Source organism: Triticum urartu, chromosome 7 (genome assembly GCF_003073215.2).
Source record: "Triticum urartu cultivar G1812 chromosome 7, Tu2.1, whole genome shotgun sequence".
Lineage (NCBI taxonomy): Eukaryota > Viridiplantae > Streptophyta > Magnoliopsida > Poales > Poaceae > Triticum > Triticum urartu.
The window spans coordinates 279885997-279899703 of NC_053028.1; the positions used below are offsets into that span (position 1 = coordinate 279885997).

The following is a 13707-nucleotide window of genomic DNA, read 5'->3' on the forward strand; positions in this document are numbered from 1 at the left end:
TAGCACCTCCCAAACCCAGCCCGGCAGAGCCCAGTCCCGGACATGGCCCCTCTGATCAAGCCGGCCTCCTCCGCCGAGTCGATGACGAGGATGCGGGATAGGCATCATCGACGTCGATGCGGGAATAATTGCTTTAACTAAAAAATAAACTAGTTCTATTAATTTCCTTGATAAAAATAAACTACTTCTATAGTAAAATAAAGTAGTTTTATTAAATCAACTACTTCAACTACTAATTAAGCACTTACTATAAATAAACTACTACTATATATAGTAAAATAAAGTAGTTTTATTAATTAATCAACTAGTTCAACTAAAAATAAACTAACTTTAAATGCACTAACAGTAGAACTAATAACCTAAAATAAAACTATACAGCCTAAAAATGCTATGAACAAAAAACTATGAACAAAAAAAACTATACAGCCTAAAAATGCTATGAACAAAAAACTATGAACAAAAAACTATGAAAAAAATGCTAAAAATGCACTAACGGATCGTGATGGGAAGGGGCTCACTGGGGGCTCGAGGCCGGTGATGAGGACGACGACGAGGCCGGCGACAATGACGGCGACGAGGACGGGGGGCTCGTGGGGGGAAGGGTTACGCGCGCGTGCGGCGATGCCTCGGGGAGGAGCGGCTCGGGGGCGGTGACGGCGACGGCGACGGCGACGGCGACGGCGAGGACGACGTCGATGGCTGGTCAGGGGCGCGGTGACGGCGTCGGGGCCGGGGCTCGGGGCGACGACGACGAGGAACGGCCTGGCGGCGTCGGGGGGAATGGGAGCAGTTGGCGAAATTTTCACAAGTGCTACCCTATATAGCAAAACCAATGGTACTGGTTCGTGGCACCAACCGGTACCAATGCCCACCTATGGTCCCGGTTGGTGCCACCAACCGGGACCAAAGGTCTCTTTTTGGCAGCCCAAAGGGCGGGAAACTGAGGCCTATGGTCCCGGTTGGTGCCACCAAGCGGGACCAAAGGTCTCTTTACATATTTACAACAACAAGAGCAAACAGAGTTTGTAAAAGTTTTTCTTTATCACTTTCAGTTTATCAACTGAATTGCTTGAGGGCAAGCAAAGGTTTAAGCTTGGGGGAGTTGATACGTCTCCGTCGTATCTACTTTTCCAAACACTTTTGCCCTTGTTTTGGACTCTAACTTGCATGATTTGAATGGAACTAACCCGGACTGACGCTGTTTTCAGCAGACTTTCCATGGTGTTATTTATGTGCAGAAACAAAAGTTCTCGGAATGACCTGAAACTCCACGAAACGTCTATTTGGAAATAATAAAAAATCCTTGCAAAAGATGAAGACCAGGGGGCCCACACCCTAGGCAAGAGGGTGGGGGCGCGCCTGCCCCCCTAGGGCGCGCCCCGCTACCTCGTAGGCCCCCTGGAGCTCCTCCGACCTCAACTCCAACTCTATATATTTGCTTTCGGGGAGAAAAAAATCAGAGAGTAGGATTCATCGCGTTTTACGATACGGAGCCGCCGCCAAGCCCTAAAACCTCTCAGGAGGGCTGATCTGGAGTCCGTTCGGGGCTCCGGAGAGGGGGATTCATCGCCGTCGTCATCATCAACCATCCTCCATCACCAATTTCATGATGCTCACCGCCGTGCATGAGTAATTCCATCATAGGCTTGCTGGACGGTGATGGGTTGGATGAGATCTATCATGTAATCGAGTTAGTTTTGTTAGGGTTTGATCCCTAGCATCCACTATGTTCTGAGATTGATGTTGCTATGACCTTGCTATGCTTAATGCTTGTCACTAGGGCCCGAGTGCCATGATTTCAGATCTGAACCTATTATGTTTTCATGAATATATGTGAGTTTTTGATCCTATCTTGCAAGTCTATAGTCACCTACTATGTGTTATGATCCGGCAACCCCGAAGTGACAATAATCGGGACCACTCCCGGTGATGACCATAGTTTGAGGAGTTCATGTATTCACTATGTGCTAATGCTTTGTTCTGGTACTCTATTAAAAGGAGGCCTTAATATCCCTTAGTTTCCATTAGGACCCCGCTGCCACGGGAGGGTAGGACAAAAGATGCCATGCAAGTTCTTTTTCATAAGCACGTATGACTATATTCGGAATGCATGCCTACATTACATTGATGAATTGGAGCTAGTTCTGTGTCACCCTATGTTATGATTGTTACATGATGAACCGCATCCGGCATAATTCTCCATCATCGATCCAATGCCTACGAGCTTTCCATATATTGTTCTTCGCTTATTTACTTTATCGTTGCTACTGTTACAATCACTACAAAACACCAAAAATATTACTTTTGCCACCGTTACTTTTGTTACCGTTACCACTACTATCATATTACTTTGCTACTAAATACTTTGCTGCAGATATTAAGTTATCCAGGTGTGGTTGAATTGACAACTCAACTGCTAATACTTGAGAATATTCTTTGGCTCCCCTTGTGTCGAATCAATAAATTTGGGTTGAATACTCTATCCTCGAAAACTGTTGCGATCCCCTATACTTGTGGGTTATCACATACGACCTTCTTTGTTGCGTACGTACTATCGGGCAATTCGTTATCCTTTGGAAGCTTCTTCTTCAATATTTTCAGTAGCTTCTTAAATCCTTTGTCAGGCACAGCATTCTCTGCCTTCCACTGCAGCAATTCCAGTACGATACAGAGCTTTGTGTTGCCATCTTCGCAATTGGGGTACAACCCTTTTTTGTGATCATCTAACATGCGATCGAATTTCAGCTTCTCCTTTTCACTTTCGCACTTTTCCCTTGCATCAACAATGACCCGGCGGAGATCATCATCGGGCACATCGTCTGGTTCCTCTGGATCTTCAGCTTCCTCTTGATCTTCAGCTTCCCCCGTTGCAGCATCACCGTATTCAAGGGGCACATTGTTGCCATCGTCCTCTTCTTCTTCGCTGTCTTCCATCATAACCCATATTTCTCCGTGCTTCGTCCAAACATTATAGTCTGGCATGAAACCCTTATAAGCAGGTGGGTGTGAAGGATTTTCTTGTCAGAGTAAGACCTCGTATTCCCACAATTAGGGCATGGACAACACATAAAACCATTCTGCTTGTTTGCCTCAGCCACTTCGAGAAAATTATGCACGCCCTTAATGTACTCAGAGGTGTGTCTGTCACCGTACATCCATTGCCAGTTCATCTGCGTGCATTATATATAATTATGTGTGTCAAAAGTAAGAAAATTAGACAAGTATCTATCTAAAGTAAGATTTTGTTTCTTTCAGAAAGAAGATAAGAACAAGAGGCTCACCACGGTGGTGCCGGCGACGAGATCGGCGCGGGCGATCGACGGTGGTGAAGACGAGGACGGGGCGTGACGGACCACTAAACCTAGACAAATCTCGGAAAAAATGAAGCTCGGAGGTCGAGCTTCGAGAGGAGAAAGCTTAACTAGTGTGGCCCGGGCATTTCATCGAACACCTCACATGCATAAGAGGTGAGCTAGAGCACCCAAATGCCCTTCCTCGCCGGCCAGCAAAAAACAGAGCACTGTGGAGTGCTCTGCTCGTCGGCGATGGGGTATATATAGGCAACTCATTTGTTCCGGTTCGTGGCTGGAACCGGGACTAAAGGCCATCCTTCTGTCCCGGTTCCTGCCACGAATCGGAACCAATGATTGTGGGCCAGGAGCGAGGCCCATTGGTCCCGGTTCGTGCCAAGAGCCGAGCCAAATGGGCCCAGACAAATCGGGACCAATGCCTGTGAGGCCCCGGCCGGCCCCTGGGCTCACGAACCGGGACAAATGCCTTCATTGGTCCCGGTTCGTGGCAGAATCGGAACTAATGGGCTGGCCAGGCCCGAACGAAAGCCCCTTTTTCTACTAGTGTGTAGCTGAAGTCCTGGCTGTCATTTTTTTTATTTGCATGAAAATCACGGACCATGCAAGATGTCACACCTTGGCTAGGGTCCATGCATCCTCGAATGATTCAGGTGTACCTCATCTTCTAGCAATGGTTACTTTATTAAGATCTATATATCCGGATATGCGAGTGGAGGCCTTGATAGTGACAGTCGGGGAGGCCTTGATAGTGTCATGCCTGCATTTGTGAGTAATTACATGTCACTGAAATAGAAAGTTGGCATATATACTTTGATTATCCAGATGTAATCGAAGTTGAATGTTTTCTACAGGTTTGTGCATCAGCTGTCCTTACTAATGGGTAGTACTTGTTGAAGCTTGATTGTGATCACTACATCATCAATAACAATTCTCTAAGTGAGGCTAGATGCTTACTAATTGACCGTCTAGGAAAAAAATCCATTACGTCCAACTCCCTCATAGGTTCGATTGTATTGAATGAATGCTAGACATGCAACAGTAAGTCAGTATCTTGATTGCAAAATCTGCAACACATCATATTAATTATTAATTATTATTACGCTACAAAATTTGCAACACATCATATTAATTAGGAAATAAAATCTTGATTGAAAAAAAGCTTACAGACAGTATGCATCAGCACAGACACAGCAATAAGTCAAATTTAATTAGGGGAAGTATAATCCATTTTATGAAAGTTGTTCATGCTACAAAAATCGCTGTATAAACTGAAAAATGATAGCAGCTACCTGTCTAGACCTTCTTTCTGTAGTGAAATCAATACTACCTCTCTCTTAGTTTACAGGGCGTGCGCGTACCCCTAGGTCGTCAATTTGACCAACCTAATACAAGTCATATATTACAAAAAATATATCAACATAAACTTCGGAGTTTCTACTTCTAGAAGGTATAATTTTTGTGTTATATAGTTTATATTAAGGTGATAAAATTGGCAATCTAGGTATACGCGTAGGACTTGTAAACTGAAACGGAGGTAGTACCTTTCCAGACCTTTTTTTAGTTATGTCCAATTTGGCAACAAAAATGTAGCCTTACCAATCATGCGGTGCGGATGCTCACTAGCGCCGTCGAAAGGTGCGTGATGGGAACGGAAGGAGGAAGAAGTCGACAACGAGCATGGAATTTTAGAAGAAGGGGTGGGGTGGGTAGAGGAATGGTCGAGGGCAACGGTGGACCTACGAAGAAGGTGGCCCGGGCAGGACAACACGCGGGATCGGCACAGGTCGCGCCCATTGTCGAAGGATGGCTCGGGGGCAATGGTGGGCCGACAAAGAAGGTGGCTCGGGCAGGGCGACATCGAATCGTCCGCGACCAGTGTCAGAGCGTCTTATTGGAGGGTGGGTTGGGGGAAACGGTGAACCAATGGAGAAGGCAGCTTGTGTAGGGAGGTGCACGACATTGGCACTAGCCGTGACCAGTGTCCGTGGGTACGGGAAGAGGAAGAAGAGGTGGGGACAGAAAGAGGAAGAAGACGACGATGAGCACATAATTTTACCATCGAAAAAAACAGGCGACTGGTGCATATTTGCTCTCATGGTATGTACTAAAGAATTTGATAAAAGGTGATATATATTCAAATGACTTCACTCATGTCACTTAATCATTAGTTTGATTCATTTTCGTGTACTTCACCAGTAGCAACACACGCGCAGTTAACTAGCAGCAATGTCCTAAATAGCTAGAGTATGTTGTGGCTCGACCTCCTCCGAGCAGGTAGGATGAATCCCTTACAGTCTTGCTTCTCTGTTATGTAAGTACTATGTAAAAAACAATTCAGGACTCTGCAAAATCTGCATTTAGACAACCTTTAATTTGTGTCACAGACAAATGTGCGTATGGTGCCTTATTAATTGTCGTGAAACCTGTATTTAACATCTACAGAAAAATACTTCATGTGCTGAGTAGAAGAAAGCAAAGCCAACAATGGTCGCTATAAAATTAGTACGCTGCAAAATCTGCGACACACCATATTACTTAGGAACTCAAATCTTAATTAAGAAAAATCCATCATGCCATGAAAATCTATTTGACAATGATCAGTTGCTTATCTGTATGTGTTTACTGCAGATTGAGTTAAGAGTTCTGAATGGCATTCAAGGACCAGATTATGTATGAATTGGTTGCGTGATCCTCGGAACATCTTTATATGGTTATGAACTCCCAATTAAAAACATGAAACCAAGTTATTCTCTTCACTTTGTGGATGTAGAACCTCAAAATCGAAGATCACAGAAAGTAAGAAGTCACACAAGCATATATATGTTTCCGTGCAAGTGGCAAGGCAAGGCAGGGAACATTTGTTTCTGACCTGAATGCTATTTGTAGGATATGCCCTGGATTTGATGCTGAGAAATGGATTTGATGCTGACAAATTACCTCTTACGTCTCAAATGAGCCTGGAGATGAGATCTGGCCGTTCCATTGATTTTGTAGCATCCACTGATCGAATGTACCCGTTCACTGCTAGAAATGAGCATTCCTTTTCATCATATAAGTTCATTTTTTAACCCTACCTTTTGTAGGGACTAACTTCTCATGGTAATCATCGCATCTTCCTTTTAGGGACCACTTTCTCATGGTAAGGAGACTTCATGAAAAGTATGCCAATAACTATGGTTTGAAACTTAGATAACTAATTTCTTCTGCTCAACCCCAAAACAAGATGGATCGACTATTTATAAAATGGATTCATTTAAGATAGGAAAAATTAGGATAGCAAATTTCTGAGACGTATGAGGTAGAAAACTCTCGAGGGTGGTTTTGAGGGAAGGACCTGCCTATTCCTGCTGAGGAGAACATGCCATTCGACAGGGCGATTAAAAAATTGTGAAAGCATGATTCGATCAAGTTGCTGAATATTGGAAAAACTAAAACTCTTACTTCGGAAATTGTATTAAAGCACATAATTGGTTCAAGATGATTTGATCAAGTTTCTGAGTATTGGAGACAAACTATAGCGCTTACTCTGGAAGCACATAGCTGGTTAAAGAATGCGAAGCACTTTCAATTTGAATAAGACCATGCTCCTTTTTCATTAAATGGGTGGTTTGTCCATTAATTAAATAAATTAGGTCATAAGATCGAGTACTTCATTTGGTACCATTGTTTCCATTTCTTCTACAATAAAATCTTGCTTTGCTGGATATAAATATTGCCTGAAAGAGTTGGAACTTCTTTTTCCCAAGTTGTAATTATATAACTAAAATTTCAAATTAATTTGTTATTTAAATTTTGTATGATCAACTTGAGGCAAGTGACCAATTTTGCCATGGCCGAGCAAGAATTTATCGTGACATGCATGCATGCTAGCGTCAGGTTAGCCTTTTTCATATTCAATCATGATGATAAATATGTTCACTTAGAGTTTGATCGTGGGTCACCTCGATTGTCTTTATTGTAAAAATATTTTTTTTACTTCAACACACACTTAAGTTGTGCAATGTACAAGTTGTAAATTTCAATGATGTTTTGAGCAATGTCTCTTTCGATTTTTGTTGTTCTGTAAATCATTTTTATTGAGTGCATGTTGAGGTAGCCATATCTTTCTATCTAGAAATATTTGTTATAGGCCTAACATCTGAAGGTGGTTGTCGCCCTTTTCCCTTGCTACTGGTCTGCCATGGTGGCATCGATCACTGGCTCACTTAACACGAGTTAGTGGTTTTTGTGATAAGATTGATGGTTGAGAGTGAGCGGGGTGGGGGATGGCCTGTTCAATTACAACTGTCTGAGCGAAATAATTTCCCTACTTTAGAAAATATGGCAAATTGCATTTCATTAGAGATGGTTTTGCAGCAAATTGCATAAGCGAGCGGTTCAAATATGTTTTCATTAAGTCATATAATTTTTTGGGTTTAGAATAGAAGGATAGCAGAACGTATCAGTTGTATGGAAAACAACGGCCAACAACGAACATCACATTTATGTTTTGTGGTAATGCATGACATTCAACAAATGAGCTTCGATCTTAAATACGATCTTACTTATTTGTTTGATTTATTTATATGCACTGTTAGAAGTAGGGAATGGGAATTTAAGGGGTATATGACCTATATAATCCATTGTTTGGTTGTAGGGTAAGGGAATTGAGGTGAGACGGGAAAGGAAATTAAGGAGGTCAATTCCCACATATCTCTTCCCGGCATCCCCTGTTAATTCGCGTGGAAAGTTATTTTCTCTCTAATTTCCTTTACTAATTCCCACCACACATCAAACATGGCATTGAGACTAAAATTCAACTTCTCGTGCCTAATCCCCTATTAGACTCCAACGTGTAAACTCCCATTCCCTTTCCTCATTCTGGCCAAACAAACACTTGGTACTGGAATTGATATAGTGTAAATTAAACTAGTTTTCAGATATCAAACTACCAATCACATTTTACCTATCATGCGGTTGTGAGCAACACACCATAATATAGTGTAAATTCCTCTAGTTATACATATCAATATAAGGGTTGCAATCTAACTACAGATCTACCGCCTTCCAATTATCAACGTGCCTAACACAAGGCCTCAAAGTAAACTCCGTCTGGGGTTCCCAACCTAGCTGCTGCCACCAAAGCTTTTCTACATGCCACTGCCTCAGTATCCCTCCTCTTCCTCGATCGGCGGCCTTGTCAATGGTGAGAGGAGTGGGGACACACACATCTCGTTTTCTTTTCCTTAGATTTTTGTTTCTGTGGCGACATGAAAATGTGGTGGTGGCCATGGTATGTTGGAATAAGGTCTCCCCAGGCTCTTCCTACCTCGAGACTCCGTTTAATCTTGGCAATTGGCGTGTCTTTTAAAGAGAGTTATTTGATGTTGTAGTCTTGCAGCTGCTAATATATTTTTCTATATATTACATGGCCAAACTTACAAAAGTTTGAATAGGGCTTCCGAGTATTTTAAAACGGACAGAGTAGGGTGTTTGAATTCCTTGATAGAAAAATTGGTCAAAGACTCGCCTGTTGGAGAAGGAAGGGATTCTTTACTCCAACCATATTTTGTCAAAATTGTAAGCAATATCACAACAAAGCTCAGAAACCTTTCGATTTGGAGGGAAAGAAGGACCACATCACTTCATTCATTTCAAGAAATTGCAACTGAATCTGACTGGCCACAAGAGAAACTTCTCTCTTTAACATGAGAGTGCTCCAGTGAGAGAACGAGCTATGCTCAGTTGGGCCACGGAAGAACAGTTGATTAACTACACAACTGCAAAATCGAGAAATGCTCAGGTAGAATTCACGAAACAAAATAGGAAATGGTCGCCCGCATTCTCCACATGGTCGAATTGGATAGATGCCAGGATGTGCTCCTTCAGTTCGTGTGTACACAGCACAATCTCAACTTTCAACTCTGCATTCCAGAAAACATGAACTTAGCATCAGCAAGTAGCCAAATAGTGATGTCATCAGGAAGTATGTGGGTCACAACAGCCAAATACTGGTGTCATCCATAAATATGTGGGTGCCATCACAACAGCCAGCTAGGAGAATGTTCGGATGATCTTGGTTCACATCTGCAAACTCCACACACACAAACACTCCCTAAAAGAAGTCAAATAAATTACTGGATGTACATTGTGGGATGATATTTGCTCCTTCAAATTTATACATACTTCATCCAATTATATACATTCAGGATTTCTATTCAGAAACTTCTATTGTTTGTTCGTAACATAGCTAGCTAGTCAGCCGAGCAGATTCTCTTAAGAACCTTTTAAGTCTACCTTTCTATTACCTCCGTCCCGAATTACTTGCCTTAGATTTGTATCTGACAAATCTAAGACAAGTAATTTGGGACAGAGGGAGTATTATTTTACCTAATCTTCATCTGGGCCAGAAAATCCACACCATCACAATAGTTTATCATCACAGCACACATTTCAACTGATTTTGGGCCAAATGCATGAGAAAAGGCATACTCCCTCTGTCCCCTTTTACATGGCGTCCTTGTTTTGCATGATTTAACTTTGACCACTAATTTGATTATGTCTTATACTCCTATGTCATAAAGAATTATACCATTGGAAACTTTGTTCAAACACGAATCCGATAAAACAATTTTTGTAGAACATAACCCACTTCTGGTTAGTCAAATTAATTGTCAAAACTGAGTTTCGAAATGCATGTGTGGAGTATCTTGTTGTTCAATTACCATTTTTGGTGTACTCCAGCACTACTGAGATCTGGATATCATGCTACAAAAAAGAGATCTGGATAGTTCGACAAGAACATGTGGTTGAGAATCCAAATCAGGACTGGTGGACATCAAATATCATGCCACTTAGTATGTCTTCATGTCAACCCTCCACACATTTGGCTGAGACTCACTTCCTCACATCCAATTTTATAATTTGAATGAATAAAAAAAATGTATGACAAATATGTTTGCCTATCACAAAAATGCATTAGAAAAAATATCTATGTACGCAAATGCAACCCACAAATATAATGTTTGACATGCTACTTTTTCAACAAAATATACTATTACCAACCAGTACAAAAATACAAAACAGAAAAATATAAGATAATGCACCAAACATGTGTATCTTTTGATGAAGGAGGTCGGAACAGTGTTTGCTTCCATTTACCTAAAAAGTGTCCCAAAAATGCATAACAAAAATATACATGATGTCTGCTAATGCGTGTAATCTTTGAAATGCAGATGCAGCAGATCTGACAACATTGTGCAAGCTGTGAAGTCGGTGGGAGTACCAACTACCCATGATGATGGCCCCATCGGTGGCACGAGTCATGTGACCGGATCAGGATGGGACAAGGTCCTGATCCGGTAAGGTTGGTCAGGGAGGCAGGAGACATGGGAGCAGAGGTTGGATGGCCAAAGACAGTTGCAGGCAAGGCTTGGGTTGGCAGGCAGAAATGGGCCGCCGTTATTGTTGTGGCATTACGCCCGTTCATCGTTGGCCCTGCCCAGTCATGGGTTAAGGTTTTTGGTTGGGTGAGAGGGCTGTAAACTGGCGAGGCTAGGATGGGCAGGTGGAGGATAACACGTTCAGTGAGTGGCTTGTCAATCTAGAATCTCCTATCGCGATGTCCAGATGTCATGAGTGCACGAGTACACCTAAGGTAGTGATTGCACACAACACATCAAGTTAAAACAGATTGATTTCAAGCATGCTGATATGCGACGAGTTAAGAGAGAGAGAGAGAGAGAGAGAGACAATACCTTTGATGAGTCCATTAAATTGTTTCCCAAGTTACCAATATCATCTCGAGAGTCAACAACACCGTCAGTATGCTCCTCCTTATTCTCTGTAGCAGCTTCTTCCTGCGTGCCAAAATAACAATAAGCAATAAAAAACAATCACATTATGCAAATGTGAAGGTTAGAGATGCACCTTTGATGAATTGTTTTCTAGTCTGACATTACAAGTGCCCCTCATATCATCTGCACTCTTAGGATGCTCCTGTTTAGTGCCAATAGCACCTTCCTGCATGCCAAACAACAGTTATGTCAGATAGTGTAAGAAAGCAGTAAACCGCATGTGATAAGAAAATACTGAACAACCAAAATCATGAAAATACTATTGTACATCATATTGGAGTTTTAACCTTTATATGGCTAATTATCATCGATACAGACCTTTTCAGCAGTTCCTGCACCACTCCCTTGCTCATGAACCTCTCCATCATTGTTATTACTTGGAGGGCCAATCTTCCCTGTATCAACACCGTCCTGAAAGTCACAGCCAAATCAGAACATAACCAAGCAACAATCTCATGATCGATCAGTAATCATTTATGTTGTATGTTGCAGACCTTTGCTCCATCCCCATCACTTAATGCGGCCTCATTCATTCTACTATCAACATCCTCCTGCAATCAACAACCAAATCAGAATAACAAGCAGTAGTATCGTGATCTCGTCAGTGATCAACTTTGCACGCCAGCGTTACCTTCCTGTCATCATTCAAGGAGCCCTTCTTCTCCGAACCAACATCCTCCTGAAATCAATAACAAAACCAGATCAGCTGACCAGCAATCTCACCAACCACCAATAACCACCATTTTAACGTAACAAGGCGCACACCTTCACTGCATCCACGCCATCATTGTGCACACTATCAACATTCTCCTGCGATCAACAATTAAATCAAATTAAGTTACAGCACAAAGTCTCGTCAGTGAGCGACCTGCAGCAACGAATGGGCTGAGAACCTTTGCCTCCTGGGCGGTGGAAGCGGCGGCACTCGCCCCCTCCCTGGCGAGCAGCGCCTGGCCGAGCGTGCCGCAGGGGTCGATGACGATGCTGGGCAGCCGCTTGACGTCCCAGCCGAGCACACGGCAGACGGCGGCGGCGAGCGCGCGGTGCGCAAGCGGCCTGCCGCAGCGCGTGGCGTCGCGCGCGTGGTGCACGAGGCTGACGCAGTCCCGGAACCTCCTGGCCTGGCCCCTGCCCTTCCTCTTCCTCCCCACGCACCCCATGCACCGGAACTCCCCCTCCTCGTGGCTCCGCTCGTAGTACCCCCGCAGCCCGGCGTCCCGCTCGAACAGCCCCAGGAAGAACTCGGCCGCCGCGTCGCCGCCGTCCTCCGACTCGGACCCCTCTGACTCGTCGTCGCCATCGGCGCCGCGCGCGGAGAAGAACTCCTCGGCGGCGCGGAGCGCGTCCCGCTGCGCGAGCGAGGCGGGGGAAGGCTGCTGCTGCGGCTGCGGCCTGGGCGCTGGGGAGGAGGGGGCGGCGTCGGGCCAGGAGGCGGGGGATGGGGAGGCGGGCGGGGAGGGCGCGAGGGGCCAGTCGGCGCCGGGCTCCTCGGAATCCGCGGCGGGGCGCTCGGTCCTGCGGCGCTTCCGCTGGTTGGGGCGGGCGCGGGCGGGGCGGGAGCCTCCGGCGCTGGCGCGGGTGGCGCGGGAGCCCCCGGCGGGTCGCGCGGGAGGACCGGCGGGGGCGGGCGGGCCGCTGCGCCAGAGGGAGTGGAGGTAGAGCACCTCCTCGGCGAGGCGGCGCTCCTCGTCGGGGGCGTAATGCGGGGGGCCGGCGGGGTCTCCGTCGCCGGCGGCCGCGCGGCGTTCCCGGCTTCGGCGCGTCATCGCAGGCGGCGGTTCCTCGTGGCGAGCGGGGGATTTGGGTGGGCGGTTGCGCTCAGGGAGGGAGAAGAAGAGAAAGGGGCGGCGCCGCGGCGGCGGCTGAGTTTCTATTTTTGGTTGCGGGAGGAGCCCAGCCGCTTGGGCCGCCGAAAAATCATCAAAAGAATATCTCACAAAAAGATATTCCCTTACTACTTAGATTAACGAAAATGTTAGCACCCACACGTGTGGGCGTTTGCACATCGCACACACGCCTCCATCATCACTCATTTTGCCATGTATAAATAGATGACATCAGTAAAAAAAAAATTTGATTTTCGGCTTAAAAATGTTGTATCTCCTAAATAAAAAGGCAAACTACAAATCCGCTTTCACCATTAAATCCGTCTCGACGAGATCTTCAAAACTAGACCCCATGTTGATATGTTTCGACGAACTTTTTTTTTTGCCCAGAACTTGTCATGATGTTTACACCGCAGTTGCCATACGGCTTAAAGTAAGGTTGCCATGTGGCAATTTTAGTTTGTAGATCATGGCAATTTTAGTATTTTGATGATGGCAACTCCAGTACTTTGACCATGAAAATTATTTTTTGTATGAACCATGGCAATTTTACGTGCATGTATCATGGTAATTTTAGTTTATGGTTCATAGCAAGTCTAGTTTCTTAATTCCCCGTTTCATAAATGTCAAAATTTACTTTTAAATGTAGAAGAAAATAGCTAAAAAATATCATGGCAACTTCAGTGTAAACATCATGGCAATTCATATGCAATAGACATGGCAACTTTTAATCCA

At 44.4% G+C, this 13707-nt stretch overlaps 1 protein-coding gene across 1 annotated transcript; it reads right to left on the bottom strand.

The window, feature by feature from the left end:
• Nucleotides 1-8907: 8907 nt before the first annotated feature.
• LOC125523994 lies at nt 8908-13048 on the bottom strand. Its single transcript, XM_048689074.1, has 8 exons — nt 12040-13048; nt 11912-11956; nt 11778-11825; nt 11641-11697; nt 11465-11557; nt 11220-11312; nt 11048-11149; nt 8908-9214 (listed from the first exon to the last, which is right to left on the bottom strand). Exons 1-8 carry the CDS (start codon nt 12910-12912, stop codon nt 9209-9211), a joined length of 1317 nt encoding a protein of 438 aa, XP_048545031.1. The 5' UTR covers nt 12913-13048; the 3' UTR covers nt 8908-9208.
• Nucleotides 13049-13707: the final 659 nt, after the last annotated feature.

Bases quoted from the DNA above. Each gene is read 5' to 3' on its own strand.
- LOC125523994 (XM_048689074.1), bottom strand. From the start codon at position 12,912: ATGACGCGCCGAAGCCGGGAACGCCGCGCGGCCGCCGGCGACGGAGAC. The intron at 11,558-11,640 runs GTCTGCAACATA...TGTGACTTTCAG, and splicing joins GTGATGGGGATGGAGCAAAG to GACGGTGTTGATACAGGGAA. The intron at 11,313-11,464 runs GTCTGTATCGAT...TTTGGCATGCAG, and splicing joins GTGCAGGAACTGCTGAAAAG to GAAGGTGCTATTGGCACTAA.